Consider the following 22,404-nt stretch of genomic DNA (forward strand, 5'->3'; position numbering starts at 1 on the left):
TTGAATAAATTTTTGACACTTGGCTGTGTCCTTTTTTCCCCTTTGCATTTCTGTGAACACCATCCAATTGCATTTCAACGTTAAGGCTGCACATAACTGCAAATTACAGCCTTTGATTTTATAATGCCAATAGCAGTTTGTACAGGCTATTCTCAGTTAAGATCAGTGTAGAAAAGAAAAGCTGAGCTTGTGTTTTCTTTTGTAGAAACTATAGATGTAAATAGCAACTTTAATTTGGTGCTTGGAATTTACATACGGACACATGGTTTTGTGCTAGACATACCTAATCTCTTACTGTTGCCAACCTGTATAATATTTAATATTTTATTTTCACAGGAAGATCTCAAGGTTGCTTCAGGTGCTATAAAACGTGAATCAAGGCAAATTGCCCACGTGGAGAGAATGCGCCAGAGGAATCCTTCTGATCGACAAATTGTTGTATCCTTAATTTATAGTGGTTGTATTTTTGTGCCAAGATAGAACACTTTTACATGATGAGTGGTGAGCAGTGTGACTGGATCGTTTTGGATAAATTGAGTAACTTCTTGTTATTTGGGCTTTGAAAGCATAATTTTGTCTCTTCACACTGGGTCCTGAGAGTGACCTTTACCACTAAAAGGCACATTTCATCCTCACTGGATTACAAGATATGTGTTTTGCAATAAAGATGATTGTGATAAATTGCATGTTGAACCTGGTGTGGGACATCCTACATTGTGTTTTCTTTCTAAATAGAGTTTAAAATATTTCTCAGCTAAAATAATTATCATAGAATCATGGAATGGTTACAGCACACAAAGAGGCCAGTCATTCTATCAAGTACAGCATTTTGAAAATTCTATTTCCTTTCCCTTTTCCATGTTGTCCTGAAATTTTTGTTCATTTTAAGTGCTTATTGAATTTCCTTCTGCATGCAACAATTGAATAAAGCTGTGCTACATTCTCAGGCAGTGCTTTTCAGATCCCAACTACTCACTGCATGAAAGTATTTTCCATTCTGTTGTCTTTTTGATAAATAACCTTTGTTTATAGCCTGTGGTTTTTTGCCTTTCTGTTAAGGAAAACAGTTTCTCTCTATCTGCTCTGTAGAGATATATCATCATTTTGAACATCTTTATCTAAGTTTTCAATCTTCTCTGGCTTCCGTTTCTCCAATCTAATCGCATAACTGATGTTTCTTATCGCAGGAAGCAATTTTGTGAAGCCTTTCTGCACCATTTCTAAAGTCTTTATTTCTTTTGTTAAGTGCGGTGCCTAGTCTTGGACTTGAGAAAAAAATACACCAGTTGAAGCCTAACTAGTATCAAATAAATGTTTATCATAACTCCTTGTTTTTGTCCTTTGTCTGTTCATTTTTAAAGCCCCATTGTTCAATTTTCATTATAAAATTTCTTTCCTGTCTTCCATATCAATTTAACCAGGATAGGTTTGATTTCAACCCAGAGTCATGGGCCCTCATCCAATTAAGTAAGTTATTTAAGAAATCTAGGGAAGAGATGACTTGATTATAACATACAAAATCTGAGAGGTAAAAGAAAAATATTATGGATGCTGGAAATCTGAACTAAAAACAGAACATGCTGGAGAAACTCACTAGAATTGGAAACAGTCATGTCAAGGAAGGGAAGATTCAGAAATGGACTGTGTGTATGAGAATGATAGAAATCAAGCAGGAAATTGATTAATTTTTCCAATTTCCATGACATCATCCATGCATGGTGAAAGAATTGAGAGGCTGTTCTTGAGTAGGACTGGAACAGGGAATGTTTGACATTCCCCACAAAGAGATGGGCATAACTGGGACCAATGTGGCTATCTATTGCCATACCATTGACCTGGATAAAGTGATACAAGTTAAAGGAGAAATAAGTTGAAATTGAAAATGAGCTCAGCCAGGCAGAGGAAGTTGGTGGTGAATGAGGACTGTTGAGGATACTTTCAAGGAAGAAGCAAAGAGACTTCAGACCATCCTGATGAGGGATAAGTGTGTAGAGAGATTGCACATCCATTGTGATGAGCACATTCAAGGCATTCATTCCTACTTCTGTAGCAGTTCACAAAGTCATACTGTGACTCATCACTTGTTAGGGTATCCTATTTAACTTTTACTCAGACAATTGGTTTACATATGAGTCATGTGATGCCACCAGGTTTTAGTAAAGTTTTGTTTCATGTTCTTAAGTTATGTTCTCGGCCTGCACAGTTCTGTATTTCTCAGCTCAACAGGTTGCTATGATTTTCTGAGACAAAGAGAGCTGTTTCTAAAATACACAATACATTTATGAGAATATATAACTTCCAAGGGTGTTGGAAATGTAACAAAACCTTGGGCATTTTCTACAGCTGCTCAATAAATTTCCCTTCATGGGAGACCCACATCTACGTCCAGCTGTTCAGACCTAGGATCCTGTATTCTTGTACAAGATGTTGTCACTGTCTCTGTCACTGTTTCCTGCTCAGTTGTGATGTGCAGTTTACCATGTGACAAATAACTACCTTTCTTTGAGGCCCTGCCTTTGTGTCCATTTGTGTTGTGATATGTATGGCTAGTATGGTAGTGTTTCTTGAGGGTGCACAACTTGCTTTTGAATATGGCTTGCCCTTCTCTTGTTCCAACAAATTGGGGATGAAATAAATATACTAGCTATCATTAGAGAAATAAAAATGATATTAATGTGGCTAAAGGCTGATAAATCAACTGTACCTGATGAGTTGCATCCCAGGATATGAAAAGAAGTAGCTATTGAGAGATAGTGGATGCAGTAGTAATAATCTTCCAAGAATCCTGAGATTCTAGGAAAGTAATTGACAATTGGAAAACTGCTAATGTAACATCCTTTTTCAAAAAGGGAGGGAGACAAGAAAGAAAGGTAACTATAGGGCAGATAGCTTAACATCTGTTATTGGGAAAATATTAGTCTGTGATGTTGAATGTTAAAGGATGTCACAGCAGAGCATCTAAAAATGAAAGAATGTTTGAAGGTATGTTGGATGTTATGGGAACATATAAATTTATTAGACCTCTTTGAGGAGGTAACAAGCAGGATAGATAAAGTTGGATGAAATATACTAAAAGGCGTTCGATTAAAGTACTGCACATGAGACCACTTCATCAGATATTGCAGTAGTATATTAGCATGGTGAGTGGATTGGCTGTTAGAAGACAAAGAGTTGGGATAAGGGGAGCGTTTTCAGGGTTGCAACTTTTAACCAGTGGAGTGCTATAGGGATCATTGCTAGGGCTACTATTGTCTACAGTATATATTAATGACTTGCTTGAAAGCAGTAAATGTGCTATTTCCAAGTTTGCCGATGACCCAAAAATAGATGGGAGGTTGTGGTGAGGATGACAGTCTACAGATGGATATAGCAAGGTTAGTGAGTGGGCAAAAACTTGGCAGATGGAATATAATATGGGAAAATGAGGTTATGCCCTTCAATAGGAATAGAGGGGCTGAATATTATTTAAACAGAGAAAAACTAGGAAACTGTAGTCCTCGTGCATAAATTACAAAATGCTAGCTCCAAGTCCAACAGATAGTAGGAAATAATATGGATAAAATGGCATCTCCTGAGGGAATAGAGTTTCAAAATAGGGGGACAGAAGAGCCAGTGGCAATGTGGATACAAAATTGGCTGAGTGACAGACAACAGAGAAGAATGGATATTTTTTGATCTGGAGGAAGGTTTGTAGTGGACTTCCAAATGAGGTCGGGTTTGGGACCTTTGCTTTTCCTGCTATATTCATTATCTAGACCTTTGTGTGCAGGGGACAGTTTCTAAGTTGCAGGTGACACTAAACTCCAAAGAATTGTCAACTGAGGAGGATAGTGTGAAACTTGAAGAGAACATTGACAAGTTGACGGATTGGACGGATAGGTGGTAGATGAGGTTCAGTCGAGAGAAGTGTGACATGATGCACTTTGGTTGGAAGAACACTGACACAACAACAAATAGGGACTACAGTTTTAAAGGGGATACAGGGCCATGGGACATGAGCATCTGTGTTCACAGGTCATTTGAAGGTGGCAGAATAGCTGCAGAGGGCAGTAAATAAAGCATACAGTATCCTTTATTAGTAGAGGCATAGAATACAAGAGCAAGAAGGTGATGTTTAACTTGTACAAGACACTTGTTAGACATCAGCTGGTATATTATGTACATGGTGGATTATACGTTATAGAAAATATACTGATGCATTGGAGAGAGTGCAGAAGTGACATCCTAGTATGGTTCCACGTATGAGAAACTTCAGTTATGATGATAGATTCCTCTCTCCCTGGAGAGAAGGTTGAGAGGAAATCTGATTGACGTTTTCAAGATCATGAGTGGGTTAGACAAAATAGTTTGAGTGAAGCTGTTACTGCTTGTAAGAGAAACAAAAAGGAGGATCCATAGATTTCAAAATGATGTGAAAATACAGCAAGGGTGATGTGAGGAAAAATGGTTTCACACAGTTAGGCGTTCAAATACTGTGAACAGTTTTAGTCCGATCATGTAACAGAAAATTTACTGGCATTGGGGGCAGTACCAAAAAGGTTCGCTAACTTGTTACTGGTTATGAATGTCAGAGGTTTTCAGAATCATAAGTAAGATGGATAAAGTGGTTAGGGCAAAACTGTTCCCCTCGTAAAAGCAACAAGATCACAAGAGCATGAATTTAAAGTGATCTGCATAGGGAACAAATCAGATGTGAGAAAAAGCATTTTCTGCATGGCAAGTAGTTAGAATATGAAATGCACTGCCTAGTACAGTGTTCGAGGCAAGTTCGATTGATACAATCAAGGACATTGGATGACATTTTGGATAGAAACAGCATGCAAGGATTTGGGGGGAAAAAGCAGGAGATTGACATTAGGTCATGATACTCATTTGAAGAGCCAATGTTGGCATGATAGGCCAAGTGGCGGCCTCCTGTGCATTAACACTGCTTTAATTCTGTGATCATCCAAATCTGATTATTGGAGAGTCAGCTTTAGAATTTTTCAATTGATGATTCAGTCTCAAATCACACTGATTTTTATTTCCCTTCCTACTACTTTCACCACTGTAAGCACACACCACTCCTTACTATCCTCACTTTCATCATGCACTTTTGTCATGTTGACAGAACACTCTTGTTGATTTTCTTCTCCTGTTTAGAATACCCACTACATAATTGAGTTTCTTTTTGATTTGATAAGGTTCAAAGAACCTTGCTTTTAACGGTTCTGACATTTATTTCTGCATGAGCTTTCATTGTTTGAGTGACTTTGTCATGCTTTCTGGGCAACTAACATACTTTGGTTAATGTTTCCATATGTTTGACATACCAGTCAGAAGTAGTGTCTGAGCTTTGGCTTATAAATTTTTAATTAATTAAAGGAATCCTGTCACCTCATGCCTATATATTAAATTGAAAGGACTAAATCCTGTGGACTTATTGAGGTATCACTAATAGCAAATGGTTACAAGGGAGCTCTTTTATCCCAATCATAATGGCATTCCTAACACTGGATTCCCATCATGGTCTTTAAAGTTTAACACCATATTTAAAATAGTGCCTCTTGTGATTGTTAATGATGAGATGATTATTTTATTCCCAAATTATTCAATACTCTTTAATATTTCTGACATTCAATCAAATCAAGGTTCTGAATTGGTTAATTCACATCTTGAAAGAGATTGAGGTATGTTTTTCCACTATCATTTTTGCTATAATTTTCTTAAAAGATATCAGCTCAGTAAACCTTGCTTGTACATTCAAGTCTTTTTAAAAGATACTGTTTCCTAATTCAGGATAAAAATAGGGGTCTGACAATTTTTATTCAGACCCTACCACTTTTTTTTCCCCAATAGCTGTTATCAGAATCAAGGATGCAGATTTAATTAGTGCAGTGCCAGTAAAAGTGTTTTAGTATTTTAGCCCATGTCTTCCTAATTCCCAGATGACGTCCTATTGAAATTTTGTGAGTTACTGATATGAATTTGTTACAGTATGCTGATGGAATTACTACCTGATGGACTATTGCCCTTTCCCAATCAGCTGGTATTTGAGTAGTCTCCATGTCTTCATTTACACTTTGTCTTTTTATAAGAACAGTCAAGTGTTGATTTTGGTTTAGTTTCCAAGTAAGCTATTTATTTACATCCCTCTCAGTTCAAAATCCACCTGTTGCATTTATATTGAGAATGGCTAAACATGTCAGCCTCATTCTCTTATGCCTTCATTTCACTGAAGTTTTCAAAGATTGTGGCCGATAACTGAATTTCCATGTCATCTCCCTTTTTCATGTATTCTTCCTATCTAATTCTACAAGTTTGTAGGAGTGCGTTTATTTCTACTGGAGTTTAGAACAGTGAGAAGTGAATTGATTGAAGTACATGTGGAAACGATGTTGCCTGTTGTAGTGAGTCCAGAACATTGTGTCACTGTTTAAAAATTAGATATTCAGGACGTAAGTGAGGAGCAATTTTTTTCTGTTAGAGGTTCTATAATATGTCTTTTCTCTTGCATAATCTCCAAGTATCTGATTAGGTTACTTTCTTTTAGTCCTAAACTTTAATTAATAAGCTTCAAGGACAAACTGTTATGTATTGAGTATTGCTCTTTTGATCACTTCATCTTTTAGTCACCTCACCTTCACATCTTTTCAAATGAGGTGAAATACCACCCTCTGTAAATGTAGGCACTAACCAAAGATGTTTTTCAAATTTTAATTCACTGTTTGCAGTGGAATGATTTTGACCTTCTGAACTGCTATCTCTTATTCTGCTTTATTCTAAACTTTTCTTTAGCTTAGCTACATGGTCAGATTTCTCTGTCTCTGGAGTTCAAGCTTTTACATTTCCATTTCTCTTATTTCTCCTCTCTTGCCAATTCAAGTATTTATTTTCCATTTCTCTTGTTGTTTTCTTCCACCTTTCTTTCTTATTCAGATTTTTAAAATTACTCTTTTTCTTTCTTTCTCTTCCAGTTCAACTTTTTTTCATCACCTGCAACCAAACTTCATCTAAGTATGTAATCTAATGCATTCGGGTTTCTCTTCTTTAAATCTAAATGTTGAGTAATCGCTTCAATCACATCATCCTTACATATGAATCGGAAACAACAATAGGCCATTCATCCTGAGCCTGCTGTACCATTCTATAAGATTGTGGCTGATCTGATTGTAACCTCAAGTCCACATTTCTGCCTACCCCTGATAACCTTTCACCTTTTGTTTCGTAAGAATTAGTCTACTTCTGCTTTGAAAATATTCAAGGACTCTGCTTCCATTGCCTTTACAGGGAGAGTTCGAAAGACGCTCAACCCTATGAGAGAAAACATTTCACCTAATATGTATTGCAAATGGGTTATTTCTGATTTTTAAACAGTGATTCCTATTTCTAGACTCTCCCATTAAGAGTAACATTGTCTCCATGTTTCCCTGCTTAGACCTTTTTTGGCTTTTGTGTTACAGTCAAGTAATCTCTTACTGTTCTTAACTCCAGCAGATACAAGTTTAGCCTGTTCAATCCTTCCTCATAAGACAACCCATATCAGTGGTAACTAAACTATTGGAGAAAGTTATGAAGGAGAGAATTTGTCTCCATTTACAGGAGCAAGGTTTGATCATGGGTAATCAGATAGCTTTGTCATAGGGAGGTCATGTCTAACAAATCTGGTTGAATTTTTCAAGGTGACCAAATATATAGATGAGGGTAGTTGCGTTGATCTAATTTATATGGATTTCAGCAAGGCCTTTAACAAGGTCCCACATGGGAGACTGATAAAGAAGGTAAAAACACATGGAATCCAAAATTGGCTTAGTGGCAGAAGATACAGGATGATGGTGGAGGTGGTTTTTCTGACTAGAGACTGGTGTCCAGTATTGTACCACAAGGATCAGTGCTGTGTCCCTTCTTGTTTGTGATATAACTAAATGATATAGATGAGAATGTGAGGTGGAGAAGAGATAAGTGAATTTGTGGATGACATGAAGATTGGCTGGTTGTTGACTGTGAGGAAGAATGTTTTGGATTGTAGGAGGATATAAATAAATTGGTCAAATGGGCAGATCAGTGGCAGAAAGAATTTAACCGTGGTAAGTGTGAGATGATGCACTTTGGAAGCTATAACAAGACAAGGCAGTACTCCATGAATGGTAGGATACTAGGAAGCTCAGAGGAACAGAGGGGATGTTAGTCCACAAATCCTTAAACATGGCAGGGCAGGTTAATAGCTTATTTAAGGTTTACAGGACACGTCTTTTTTCTGTTGAGGCGTACATTGCCTGGGATGAAGAGAGGCTGGATAAGTTGGTTGCTTTCTTCGAAGCAGAGAATGTTGAGATGGGATCTGATAGAGGTGTGTAAGAGCATGAGGGACAGCATGAATAGAAAGCAGCTCTTCTGTTTTAGTTGAAAGATCAGTAACAAGAAGCCTGCTTTTAAGGTGAAAGTTGGGAGGTTTAGAGGGGATTTGAAGAAAGATATTTTCATCCAGACTTTAGGAGTTAGGAAAGTACTGCCTAGGAGGGTAGTTATGATGGGTGGCTTCAATATTTCAAAAGTACATGGATGAGCACTTAAGATGTTATAACATTCATTTTTTTGAGCCTAGTGCTGGAGAGTGGGACTTGTTTAGATTTAGCATAGTTTTGGCAGTACTGACTCAATGGGCTGAAGGGCTTGTTGTCCATTTTATGATTCTAAGGTGTTGCTTCCTCTATATGTTAGCAAAAGTTTTCGGAATATTAATACCAGCAGGAGTTTCAAAGCCCTGAGTCAGCTCGTACTGAGCAGGTCACCAGTTACTTGATTTACTGCATTTATTATGAGCAGGCAGCTTGTTTATCTATGAACATTGTGAAAGAAACTACTAGTTAAGATTAAATCAAATTGAGTGCTAATTTCAAAAGTGGAGTAAATTTTAGAAAGTCGACCCTCAAAGCACATAAAGTTAAGTACTCTGTAAAACTGCCCTCTGTTGAGCTGGCCTCCATACTATTTGATGAAGAGTCATCTAGACTAGAAACATTAGCTTGCTTTCTCTCCATGGATGCTGCCTGACTTGCTGTGATCTCCAGCATTTTTTGTTTTCAGTTCAGATTCCAGCATCTGCAGTAATTTGCTCCTCCATGCCAGTTATTTGATATTTCATCTTCATCACTAAGACAGTCTTCGGCATAACGTCAGCTTGTTAGCTGACATAGCCCTCATACTCTATCATCCTTTGAGGTGGACATCCTAACTGTGACCAAGCTTTTGATCGTCTGCCCTAATATGTCCTCACGTGACTTTTTGTCTGGTAACACTTCCGTGAAGTATGTTGGTACGCTTTTACTAAGTTAAAGATTAAGATTAACTATGTTCCTATCTTCATGGAGGAGATATTTCAGATTTCTAGTATCTCTAGTTTTTGTTTTACCATTTAATTCACTGCCGCTTCTGTTCTATGAATACTCACCTTGAAGAAGTTCCATTTGTCTCTTTCATCTCACTCAACTTCATTTCCTTCCATTTGCCCTCTGGTGTTTGCTTCAATCTCGCTCACCCTTTAACGACCTCTTGACCTTCCCTCCAGTTCTTCTTGCTCCTCCCACCTATTTCTAGATAAAATGTATAAAATCCCTCAGTTCTTCAACTTTTCTCTTCAGCTTTGAAGAAATGTCATATTGGACTAGAAATGTTAACTGTTTCTTTCTACACGAATGCTGCCAGTCCTGAGTTTGCCCAGTCTCCTCTGTTTTTATTCAGATTTTCAACATTGGTAGTTCTTTGCTTTTATCTTGTACTAAATTTTATTTTGTTCATTTATGGGATATGAGCATTGTCACCATTGATTGCCATCACCAAAGTGGGCCTGAAAAGCCTTGATCTAAACAAAAGCCTTCAGTAGGAAATTTGGAGCAATCTTTGTGCACTTCAGCCCATTTCAGTTTATTGCTACATTGTTTCATCCATAAAATGGCATCCTAGCTTTAGAACTGTCAGGATGTTGTGCTGTTTGCAGTGTCATATTTTATCTTGGTAACAGGAAACACAATACATAAATACATGAAATAACCTTGACCTAGGAAAAGTGAGTTTGGAAGTCTGGTTCCATTGAAACTCTGGTGTTCCCTTCTGGAGTTCTGGAATTGATGCTTTGAACTAATGGTTTAAGAATTTTTATAAGAACCAGTCCTTGACAATAAGACAGACACAGGTTTGTGACTGAATATCAACTTCAGTTCCTGTGGAATTGCATTTGTAAGATAGCGAAATTACATTCTCTGAAAAAGTCTGTATTCACAACATTATGTGGTCACTCGTACATTTGAATGTTTAGATTTACTGGGGAAAGCTGTGCCTTTTGGATGGGCTTCTTCTGAACCATGCTGGGAACAGTGTCTTGTGAATTGTATAACTAGGGTAGTAAATTGAAATTGTAAATTGAATAGGGATGGAAGGGATCATGTGAGAAGTATTGTGGTAAATCAAAGGAAAATGATGTAAAAGAACAGGGTAGTAACTTAGGCAGCGGATACCAGATTGTGACGGGAAAGAACAGAGTATGCAAACTTAAGGCTTATCAGCAGATAAAATGAGATTAGAGACAACAGAAAGATGAGGTAGAAAGATAGAGTTAAAGGTCTGCATCTGAATGCTTGCCGTGTTTGTAACTAAATGGATTAACTGTTTGAACAGATAGAAATAAATAAGTTTAACCTAATAGCCATTACAGAGACATAGTTGCAAGGTGACGAAGACTGGGACCTAAATATTGAGGAATATTTGAAATGCTGAAAAGACAGCAAGATAGCAAAATGTGGTGAGGCCGCTTTGTTAATTAAAGTTGTCATCAGTTCAGTAGTAAGAGATGACCTTTTTTAAAAGATCAAGGTGGAAAATTGTCTTTTGTAGAAATGAAAAATAGGAGACTATTTGTGGGAGTAGTTTATAGATTCCTAAACAATAGTTGCTCTGCAATATCTAGTATACAGGAAGAAATAGAAATAGTAAGAAAGGTTTCGCAATAATCAAGGGTAGCTTTAATCTACATATAGATCAGGCAAAGGTAACCTGGATAATGAATTCAGAGTTTCCAGTCCAACTTCTTTGAGCAGTATGTTCTAGAATGAATGAGGCAGCAGGTTATTCTAGACCTGGTAATGAGCAATTACGGGATTAATCAGTAACCTCATAGAGACTGTCTTGTGCAGTGGTAGTGTCCCTGTTCCTGTACTGGGAGGCCTGGGTTCAAGTCCCATCTGCTCCAGAGGTGTGTAACAACATCTCTGGACAGGTTGGTTAGTAAAATAGGTTAAGGAGCCTCTGGGGGACAGTGATCATAAAATGTTGTGTTCTGTTTAAAGGGGAGGAGTTTGTTTCTGAGGCTAGTGTTTTCAACCTAAATAAAGGTTAATACAATGAATAATAATGGCTATCATAATCCAGGAAACTAGGTTAAAATGTAGGACACTAGAGATGGAGTGTCAAAGGAGAGATTTAATAACACTTAGGGAAAGATTTATCTCTTGTAAGAAAGAAGACTTCTTCGAGAAGGATGTATTCCATGTGGCTAAATAGGGAATTTAAGGAATGGAAAAGGTACAATTCTAAAAAGGTTAATTGTAGGTTAGAAGCTTGGCCAGATCTTAAGGACCAGCAAAGAATGACTACAAAATAATAAAGGGAAAGTAGAATATGAGAAACACCAAGATAAGCAATATAAAAATAGTAAGTGTTTCTACAAGAATTTAAATAGGAAAAGTATTTTGGTCCCTGAGGAATCGATCCTGGGGAAATTGATAATTGAAAATCAGTAAATGGCAGAAGCGTCGAACGGAATTTTGCTTCGGTCTACACCATAGAAGACTTTAAAAAGCTTCTTAAAGACATTTGGAAACCAAGATTAGGAAAGTAGGGAGGAACATAAAACAGGGATTGTCACCAGGGAAAATTGCTAGAGAAACTATTGGATCTAAAGTCTGACAAGTCTTCAGGAGTAGATGGCATGCATTCCATGGGCTGAAAAGAAAAGGCTGCAGAAATAGCAGAGCCATTACCTATGATATTCTAAAATTTCTTAGCTTCTGAAATAGTTAGACATTATTGGAGAATGTGTTAACACTACTATTCAAGAAAGGAGCTAGAAAACAGAACTACAGGCCGGTTAGCCTAACATATATCTTCAGGAAAATGCTAAAATCTATTGTTACAGAGGTTATACCAAGAGACTTAGAAAATCATAATGGAATCAGGTGGAGTCAACATGCTGTTCTTGTGGAAGGCAAATTGTGTTCAACTAATTTCTTAGAGTTTTTGAGGAAATAAGAAGAAAGGTTGGTAAAAGGGAATCTCTGGATTTTGCGTACCTGGATTTCCAAAAAGCATTTGATAAGCCACATCAAAGGTTACCAACAAATTCAGAATTTATGGTAAAGGAGGTAATGTATTTTCAAGGATAGTGTATTGGTTAATCAACAGGATGCAGAGAATTGGAATAAATGACTTTAACAAAGAAATCAAATGTATAACTAAATTACCTGATGATCCCAAGATAATAAGAAAGCTGTTAAGACAAGATAGAGAGGCTACAAAGGGGTATAAATAGATTCAGTGAGTAGGCAAAAAAAAGGCAGGTGGAGTATAATGTGGACCATATGGCCACTTCATCAGGATGAATATTAAAACAGTATTTTTCAAATTTGAGGGAGACTGTAGAACCAAAGTACAGAAGAATCTAGGTGTCCTAGCATGTGATTGCAAAATTACTCTGCAGATACAGCAAGAGATTTGGAAGGCAAATGGAATGTTGCTGTTAATTGCAAGAGGAATGAAAAAAAAAAAGACAGGACATGGTGAGACCACATCCAGAATATTGTATACAGTTTTGGTCACTTTATTCAAGAAGTGACATAATTGGAATAGAAGCAGCGTACAGAAGGTTCGCCTGGGTTGAGATGGTTAACTTATGGGGAAAGGTAGACATGTTGAGCCTGTATCCATTGGAGTTTAGAAGAAAGAGAGTGATCTTAACGGAACATATAACATCTTGCGAGGACTGTAATAGGAATGATGCTGAAAGGATGCTTCCTCTGGTGAGAGAGTCCAGAATTAGTTTTTTTTTTAAAAAATCTCCCATTTAAGATGGAAATTATGAGAAATATTTACCTTGAGGGTCATGAGTGTTTGGAATTTTTTAAGACAAGTTCTTGATTAACGAGGGGCTGAAAAGGCACTGGGCTTTGACAGGAAAGTGGAGCTGAGGCTACGTTCATATCAGACATGATTTTATTAAATGCCAGAGTAAGCTTGAGGTGCCAAATGGCCACCACCTCATAATTAATATGTTCATATCTATGTAAATGAGAAATCAAACAGCACATGAGTTGTAACAGTGTCTTTCACTGCCCAGTTCAAAATTTCATTCCAGGCCAGGTTAAAGATGTAAGGTCGAGAATCCTAAGTATCTGGTCTCCATCACATAATTTTGCAACAGATAACTCAGAAATTTCTATCCAAGGGATCATAAATATTCCTAGTGTTGGATGTAGATAAAACCTACTAGGTTCCTTTGAGGTATTATGAAGATTTGGAGTCAGCATTGTTATAACTTTGTGAAGGAAGATTTTAGCCTGCATCTCAGAGTTGTACAGCACGGAAACAGACCCTTTGGTTCAACTCATCCATGCTGACCAGATATCCTAAATTAATCTTGGCCCATTTGTTGGCATTATATGAATGATTTGGATGTGAACATGGATGGTATGGTTAGTAAGTTTGCAGATGATACTAAAGTTCGACAGTATGGTGGACAGCCAAGAAGGTTACCTCAGAGTACAACGGGACCTTGTTCAGATGGGCAGGTGGTCCAAGGAGTGGCAGATCATTCCTTGAAAGTAGAATCAGAGCGTTGTACAGGACGGAAACAGACCCTTCGGTCCAACTTGTCCATGCCAACCAGATATCCTAAATTAATCTAGTCCCATTTGCCGACATTTGGCTCATGTCCCTCTAAACCCTTCCTATTCATGTATCCATCCAGATGCCTTTAAGTGTTGTAATTGTACCAGCCTCTACCACTTCCTCTGTTAGCTTGTTCCATACACACATCACCTCCTGCGTGAAAAAATTGCCCCTTAGTTTCCTTTTAAATCTTTCCCCTCTCACCTTAAACCTATGCACTCTAGCTTTGGACTCCCCTACACTGAGAAAAAGACCTTGTCTATTCACCCTGTCCAAGCCCCACATGATTTTATAAACCTCTTTAAGGCCACCCCTTAGTCTCCAATGCTCCAGGGTAAATAGCCCCAGCCTATTTGCCCTCTCCCTATAGCTCAAACCCTCCAACCCTGGTAAAAGCCTTGTTAATCTTTTCTGAACAATTTCAAGTTTAACAGTATCTTTCCTATAGCAGGGAGTTCAGAACTGGACACAGTATTCCAAAAGTGGCCTAAACAATGTCCTGTACAGCTGCAACATGCCATCCCAGCTCTTATACTGACCAATAAAGGCAAGCATGTCAAACACTTCTTCACTACCCTGTCTACCTGTGACTCCACTTTCAAGGAACTATGCTTTAAGGTTTTAGCAAAGATTTGTAGCTCAGATTGTGGGTGAGGTTGTTGCTGTGCGCGCCAAGCTGGCTTGTTTTCGTTCAGCCGTTTCGTCACCATGCTAGGTAACATCGTCAGTAAGGCTGATGAAGTGATGCTGTTTTACTCCACTTGGAATTTATACTGTCCGGTCTGTTATGGTGAGTAGTGTCATTTCCGGTTTTGTTCTGTATGGGTTTGTATATGGGGTCCAAATCTAAATGTTTGCTGATTGCATTATGGGTTGAGAACCATGCCTCAGGAATTCCTGCGTGTTTCTAAAGACATGGGTCTCAATCCATAATGCAATTAACAAACATAGAATTGGACCCCATATACAAACCCATACAGAATAAAACCGGAAATAACTGCTCACCATAACGGACTGGACAGTATAAATTCCAAGCGGAGTAGAACGGCATTGCTTTATTGGAGGCCTCAGTGATGATGTTACCTAGCATGAAACGTCTGAACGAAAACAAGCCAACTCAGCGAGCAAGTCAGCAACATCAAGGAACAATGCTCCTGCACCAAGGTTTCTATGTTTGCAGCACTCTCCAGGACCGTACCATTGTGTATAAGACCTGTCCTGACTTGCCTTACCAAAATGCAGCAACTCATATTTATCCAAATTAAATTCCATCTGCCACTCCTCACCCCATATGATCAAGTTTCCATTGTGTTTTGAGATAACCTTCTTCGCTGGCCAGTACACCCCCAATTTTTGTGGCATCTGCAAACTTACTAAGCATATCTTCTATATTCACATTCTAGGCCATTTATATAAATAATAAAAACTAGTGGGCCCAGCATCAATCCTTGCGGCACACCACTGTCACAGACCTCCAGACTAAAAAGCAACCCTCCTCCACCACCCTCTTGTCTCATACCTTCAAGCCAGTTTTGTATCCAAATGGCTAGCTCTCCCTGGATTCCATGTGGTCTAACCTTGTTAACCAGTCGACAGTGTGGAACCTTGTTGAACAGTTTGCTGAAATCCAGATAGACAAAGTCCACTGCTCTGCCTTCATCAATTTTCTTTGAATTTTTTTGAAAAAGTAACAATCACATTAGTGAGACATGATTTCCCACACACAAAGCCATGTTGACTATCACTACTCAGTTCTTGTCTTTCCAAGTACGTGTAAAAGGTCCCCCCCAACAACTTGCCCACCACTAATGTCAGGCTCACCGGTCTATAGTTTCCTGGCATTTCTTTACCACCTTTCTTAAATAATGACACCACATTAGGCAACCTCCCATGGTTATCAATGATACAGATATCTCAGCAAGGGGCCTAGCAATCACTTCCCTAGCTTCCCAAAAAGTTCTGGGATACACCTGATCAAGTTCTGGGGGTTTTACCATCTTTAAGATGTCCAGCACCACCACCACCACCTAATTTGGACACTTTTTTTCTCTTTTCAAGATATTACTATTTATTTCTCCAAATACTCTAGCTTCTACATCCATCTCCAAGGTAAATACTGATACAAAATAGTATCTCGCTCATCTCCTGTGGTTCCACACATGGACGACCTTGTTGATCTTTAAGGGGCTTCTATTGTCTCCCTAGTTATTCTTTTGTTCTTAATGTGTTTGTAAAATCTCTTTGGATTCTCCTTAATCCTATTTGCCAAAGCTATCTCATGTCCCCTTTTTGCCATCCTGATTTCTCTCGTGTATACTCCTACTGCCCTCATACTCCTCTCGGGATTCACACAATCCCAGCTGTCTATACCTGACACATGCTGCCTCCTTTTTCTTGTACGCACTTTTCTTGGCAGAGTGATGGTTGTATAGTGGTGAGCATGGCTACCTTCCGAGCAGTTGACCCGGGTTCAATTCCTGGCCATCGCAGGACTGTGCATGAAAGGCAGTGGTGTAGTGGTATTGTCACCGGGCTAGTATGCCAGAGACCTAGATAATGCTGTGGGTTCAAATCCCACCATGGCGGTTAGTGAAAGTTAACAGAACTTATTGTGCGGGGAATTAACTCAAATGGTAGAGCGCTCGCTTAGCATACAAGAGGTAGTGAGATCGATGCCTACGTTCTCCACTTTGGTTAGGGTGGCTCAGTGGTTAGCACTGCTGCCTCACAGTGCCAGGAACCCAGGTTCGATTCCATCCTTGGGCGACTGTCTGTGTAGAGTTTGCACATTCTCGCCATATCTGCATGGGTTTCCTCTGAGTGCTCCGGTTTCCTCCCACAGTCCAAAGATGTGCAAGTTAGGTGGATTAGCCATGCTAAATTGCCCATAGTGTTCAGGGATGTGTAGATTAGTGGGATGAGTCTGGGTGGGGTGTTCTGAGGGTCAGTGTGGACTTGTTGGGCCGAAGGGCCTGTTTCCGCACTGCAGGGATTCTATAATCTAATAATCACTTAACAAATTCCCCTCCATCCAAGCCCTTAACACTATGGCAGTCCCAGTTTATGTCTGGAAAGTTAAAATGCCCTACCATTACAACCCTATTATTCTTGCAGATACCTGAGATCTCCTTACAAACTTGCTTCTCAATTTCCTGCTGACTTTTGAGGGTGGGGCTATTAGTACAATCCCAATAAGGTGGTCACCCCTTTTTTATTTCTCAGTTCCACCCAAATAACTTCACTAGACATACTCCCAGGAATAAGTACAGCCGTAATGTTACCCCTAATCAAAAATGCCACTCCCTTTCCTTTCTTGCCCCCCTTTCTATCTTCATATAGCATCTGTACACTGGAATATTAAGCTGCCAGTCCTGCCCTTTCCTGATCCATGTTGCTGCAGTAGCTATGATATCCCTTCCCATGCAAGTCGTGTATATTAGGTGTTATTATCCTGTTGATATACTCATTATTTTGATTCTTTGATAATTAAATTGGAAGGAGCAGCCATTACTTGAGCGTTAAATTTCCTCAGTTATAATAATAGAATTTGTGGTTGTCTTACTGTTCATGCTTTTACTGTGATTTGGATAAACTGTAGAACAGACATTCAGTGGAGTTGGCCAGATTCTGCTTATTCCAGGATTGAGGCTGTCGCATTATTTGTAGACTTTAAAACAAAATCATGCCAAAGCCTTAATTTAGTGCAGATCTCTGTAAAAGAGCTTGTTTTGTGTTTTCTGTTGAACTAAGATTATATGTCAGTTGGTGTATAAGAATTATCCTGGTATTTTAACACTTTTTATGGAAACATTTGAATGGCACTGGTTGTACTTTAAGTGTTAACTTATGTTAAATATATCTGATTCCTTCAAAAAGATCCAGTAATTAAAACATAATATTGCCTGAGTGTATAGTTGTTTAATTTATACGTCTGAAGGGTAGGGAATTTTTTACTTCTTTTCCAGAAATGTACATTTTAGAATGTATTTAAGTTAGATGTTTCTTACTGAAAAAATCAGTTTTTGAATTGCTCCTTTCTAGGCTGAGTCTGAATTACAGAGGGTCACAATGGATGCTACACGAATTGCACGACAGCTGGAAGAAACCATTGATGATTTTCAAGAAGAGAAAATTAGGGATATTAAGGTAAACATAGCATGCGAAAATAATTCTTCCTCATTTGTTCAAATAAAAAATATTTAGATAAATCCTGAAGTGGAAATTCTAGACTATTGGGCAGAATTGTTTTTGCCCAATGAGGGACAGGCTTAGCTGTGTGTCGGGAAATAAGTTGCAAAAACATAGGAATATAGGAATTAGGACCAGGAATAGGCAATTCAGCACTTCGAGCCTACATCATCATTTAATATGACCGTGGCGAATCTTATCCTGGACTCAACTCCACTTTCCTGCCAGCTACCCGTAGGCCTTTATCCCACTTTTCATCAGAAACAAATCCATTTCTTGAATTGGTGCCTCCACAACACTGTGGGACAGTGAGTTCCACAGATTCACAACTCTCTGAGAGAAATAGTTTCCCCTCATTTCAGTTTTGAACCTACCTCCTCTCACTCCTATATATCCATGACCTCTTATTTGAGACTGTCTTACAAGAGGGAACATCTGTTTGTTGTGCACCTTATGAATCCCTTTTAGCATTTTATATACGTTAGTCAGATTCACCCCATTCTTCTAAACTCTATCAAGTACAAGTCTAAGCTAATCAACTGCTCCTCGTATAACAGCCCTTTCATCCCTGGAATCAATTTGGTAAACTTCCTGTTAACTGCCTCCAGTGCCATTACATCCTTTCTCAGGTAAGGAGACCAAAACTGGACACAATACTCCAGGTGTGGTCTCACCAATACTTTATATAATTTTAACAACATTACTTTTATAATCCAGTCCTTTTGCAATAAATGCCAAGATTCCATTTGCCTGTCTTGTTATATGTTCCATCTACTTACCCACTTTGTGATTCATACACAAGACTCCCAGATGCTATTGGGGAGCCTGAAATATTCTATTCTACTCCATTTAAAGAAAAGCGCATTCTGAAGCAGACAGGAAACCACCTTGAAGGTGTTGGGTCTGATAGTTAATTGTGTTAAATTTTAAATAAGAGGCAATTTAACAGTGTAATTTTGGCTTTAACAGCATAGGATTCATGAAATATGGATGTTCTGCGGAACAACAAACCAGCTCGGCAAGCCAACCAACCTCAACATGGATGTTGCGTATTTGTGTTAGTATGGTGGGCTGTGAGTCTAATAAATGACAATGATGTCATGAGCCACTTTGAGCAACTTAGTCTAATCTTGCTGCTTAGGCTGTAAACATCCCCGTAATAAAGCTCCTGCTGTTTAACATTTTGGCCTCCTCGTCCTTGGAACTTGACATGAAGAAAACTCAATGTGGATAAAATTTTGGAGAAAATATTGTGTTCTCACTGCAGACCTTAGAAATGCTTTGATAAAAAGAAGAAATCAAAATACATCATTGCTGCACTGAAGTAGGTACAGTCAGCAAGGGAGAAGAAAATAATTTACCCAGGGAAGAGTTGAACATTGTAGAAGAATCTTGCCACATACTTGACCCTGAAGGAACACTGAGTAACGAATACCCTACACAGATGGAAATGTCTTGAGTTGGGTTATAAACTTGCAAAGAAACAGGCAGCCTCAGGAATACCTTGTTTTAAACAGTAAGGACAGAGGTAGTGCTGAAGTTTTCATGGCACAGGATGCAATGGAGGTCCTTCCCATCTAAAGAAGGAAGGGTGGAAAGTTTGGTGCCAAGGGACTATATGATGAAAATTCAGAGAACTCCCACAAAGAATAGAAATGGTCTCCATCAAATCAAAAATCAACGATGAGAATCGAGCAAAAGGTTGGTTCACTGTTTTATGCAATCATACCAAAGGCTGAAGCAGAATTAGAGATGCTAGTCAAGTTAGAAGTCCTTGAGCCCACAAATATGAGTGATTCATTGGACCACGTCTATCATACCAATGATGAAGAAAATTGGATCGGTACACATCTGTGATGATGTTACAGTACTGTGTGCTGAGCAGTATCTTTGCCTTTAATCGATGACATGATGGCCTAGTTGGAGGTCAGCTTGTCAGTAAAATCGACCTTAGTCAAGCCTAAGTTGTAGAAATACATGACAATTATAACACATAAAGGACTAGTCAAATTCAAGAGACTTCAATTTGGAATCATGTCTGCGTCTGCATTAGCCCAATTTGCCATGTAACAGATTTCAAGTTGATTGGAAGGAATCCAATTTTACCTAGACAACATTTTAGTCCCGGGAAAAAACAAAAAAGTGCATCTCCACAATTTAGATGCAATCTGCAGAGACCTGAATTAGCAAAGACAAATTTGATTTCTTTTAAGTCTTCTATCATTGAATGTTTAGGCCTTGTTATCGCTGCAAAGGGACTACACATATCATCAAACGCAAAAGCAAAAGCCACAACTGTGGCAACAGCACCTAAAAATGTAAACCAATTACAATTTTTTTGTGATTGCTAAATTACTGAGTCCCGAATCTTGCAACCATTCTCAAGCAGTTGCACAATTTATTGTATTATTATTCTTGTCCAAAACAAGAATTGGAAATGGGAAGATCAATATGAAACACAAGGAAAATAGGCTTTATTAAAGTCAACTCCTTTAGGACCGCAAATGGCATATGATTCATCACCCTATGGAGTGGAAGTAGTCATTTCTCACGTAACAGCAATAGTAAGAGAAGCCAATAGCTTTTGCGTCAAGATCATTAAAACAGAAATGAACAATGCACAAATAGAGGAAAAAAACCTTTCGGAATTATTTTTGGCATTAGACAATTTCACCAATATCTGTATAGCCAAGAACGTATCATACTAATAGACTGTTGACCATTGGCTACAATAACTGGGCCTCATACAGGGATATCTTGCATAGCAGCAAGCCTTATGCAGAGGTGGGCATTGTTGCCATAGTTCAAAGTGCTACGATTAGGTGTAGGCAATACAACTTAAATGGAAATACTTATGGGCTCTTTAGATTACCTTTCCCAAATGAGTTGACTGCAAAAGATCTGTTTGTAGAGGTTTTTTATTTCAAACAAGTAGAGAACACTCTGGTAATGGCAGGACAAGGTACAAAGTACGTGAGAGATGATCTACTACTATCAAAAGTGATGGACATTGACTTCATTGCAAGATCACAGAACAACAACTCCAAACTGAAGCCACATGTCACAGGAAGCTAGAACTATCTGTATAACCAGGATATCTCCCACAGGGAATGGTGGTCATCTATACAGAGGTCACTATGGCATTGTCAGAATGAAGGAGATAGTCAGAGCTGTTTTTAGTTGCCAGGGCATGACTCTGAAATTGAGGGGAAGGCAGGAACATTTGTAGCTTGCGCAAGAGTTCGCAACTTACCTTCATTAGTGCCACTATACCAGAAAGGCCATGACAAAGAATCCATATTAACTGTTTTTAACCTTTTGAAGGGCAAATGTTTTTCATAGTCGTTGATGCATATACTGAATATCCTGAAGCTTCCATCATAAATACAGCATCTTCAGAGAAAATCATTGAAAGTTTGGGGGAGATCTTTGCAAGGTTTGACTATTTGGTTATATCACAAGAGTTTACATAATATATAAAGCAGAATGAAATTTAACCTATCTAATCAGTTTCTTATCACACAATCACAAATGTTTTGGCACAAATGTTTGTTCTGACAATGAAACATTCCTAAAGGGTAAGTCAAGAACATGGATCATTATCTAAAAGATTGAGCTAATTTTTGTTAACATGTCAGAACACATCCCACTCCATAACTCAAGAGTTCTCTGGCATTACTCATGGCAAAGTGTCAGTTGCACATGGCATTTGATTTACTGAAACTACCCTTAACAAAAGACGTTGTTGACAGGAAACAACAGAATCTGCTTTCTCATTGAGAGAACAAGGCTAGATGCTGTGTTTTCAAAAAGGCCAAGAGGTGTTGGTAAAGAATTACACTACTGGTGCTGAGTGGATACCAGCCTCATTGTAGCACAGACTAGACTCCTACACATACAGACAAGAGATGACAAAAACCAAAAGAACTGCGGATGCTGTAAATCAGGAACAAAAACAAAGTTGCTGGAAAAGCTCAGCAGGTCTGGCAGCATCTGTGAAGGAGAAAACAGAGTTAACGTTTTGGGTCCAGTGACCCTTCCTCAAGAGATGATGTTGTATGGAGAGGACATGAAGATCAACTCTTGACAGGTAGCATGGATGTACAAGGGACAACATTAATTTGAAAATCCACAAATAATAATGCCAAACAGAGATTTTCGTAGACCTGAAAACAGAACAGTAACTGGAGCATCTGAGGGAGACAGTACCTTATGCGAAGTTTCAAACATATATAGTCACCTCCAGAAAAAGACAATGATAGATGATGTTCCTAGTACACCTAAAACACCAGAGATGGT

At 38.5% G+C, this 22,404-nt stretch overlaps 2 protein-coding genes across 4 annotated transcripts in view; one reads left to right on the plus strand and one right to left on the minus strand.

Annotated features, from left to right (window-relative positions):
* The window catches only part of LOC109911501 (RNA-binding protein 12-like), a 137,554-nt gene that overhangs the window by 71,528 nt on the left and 43,622 nt on the right, over window positions 1-22,404 (minus strand). The window lies entirely within an intron of this gene.
* cibar1 (CBY1 interacting BAR domain containing 1) overlaps window positions 1-22,404 on the plus strand; it is a 64,527-nt gene that overhangs the window by 23,244 nt on the left and 18,879 nt on the right. Inside the window, exons 4-6 of the mRNA XM_020510822.2 lie at window positions 337-438; window positions 10,166-10,171; window positions 17,959-18,063. Coding sequence (XP_020366411.1) covers window positions 337-438; window positions 10,166-10,171; window positions 17,959-18,063 — 213 coding nt within the window. The remainder of the gene's footprint in view (window positions 1-336; window positions 439-10,165; window positions 10,172-17,958; window positions 18,064-22,404) is intronic.

This window comes from Rhincodon typus, chromosome 4 (assembly GCF_021869965.1).
Source record: "Rhincodon typus isolate 14 chromosome 4, sRhiTyp1.1, whole genome shotgun sequence".
NCBI classification, from domain to species: domain Eukaryota; kingdom Metazoa; phylum Chordata; class Chondrichthyes; order Orectolobiformes; family Rhincodontidae; genus Rhincodon; species Rhincodon typus.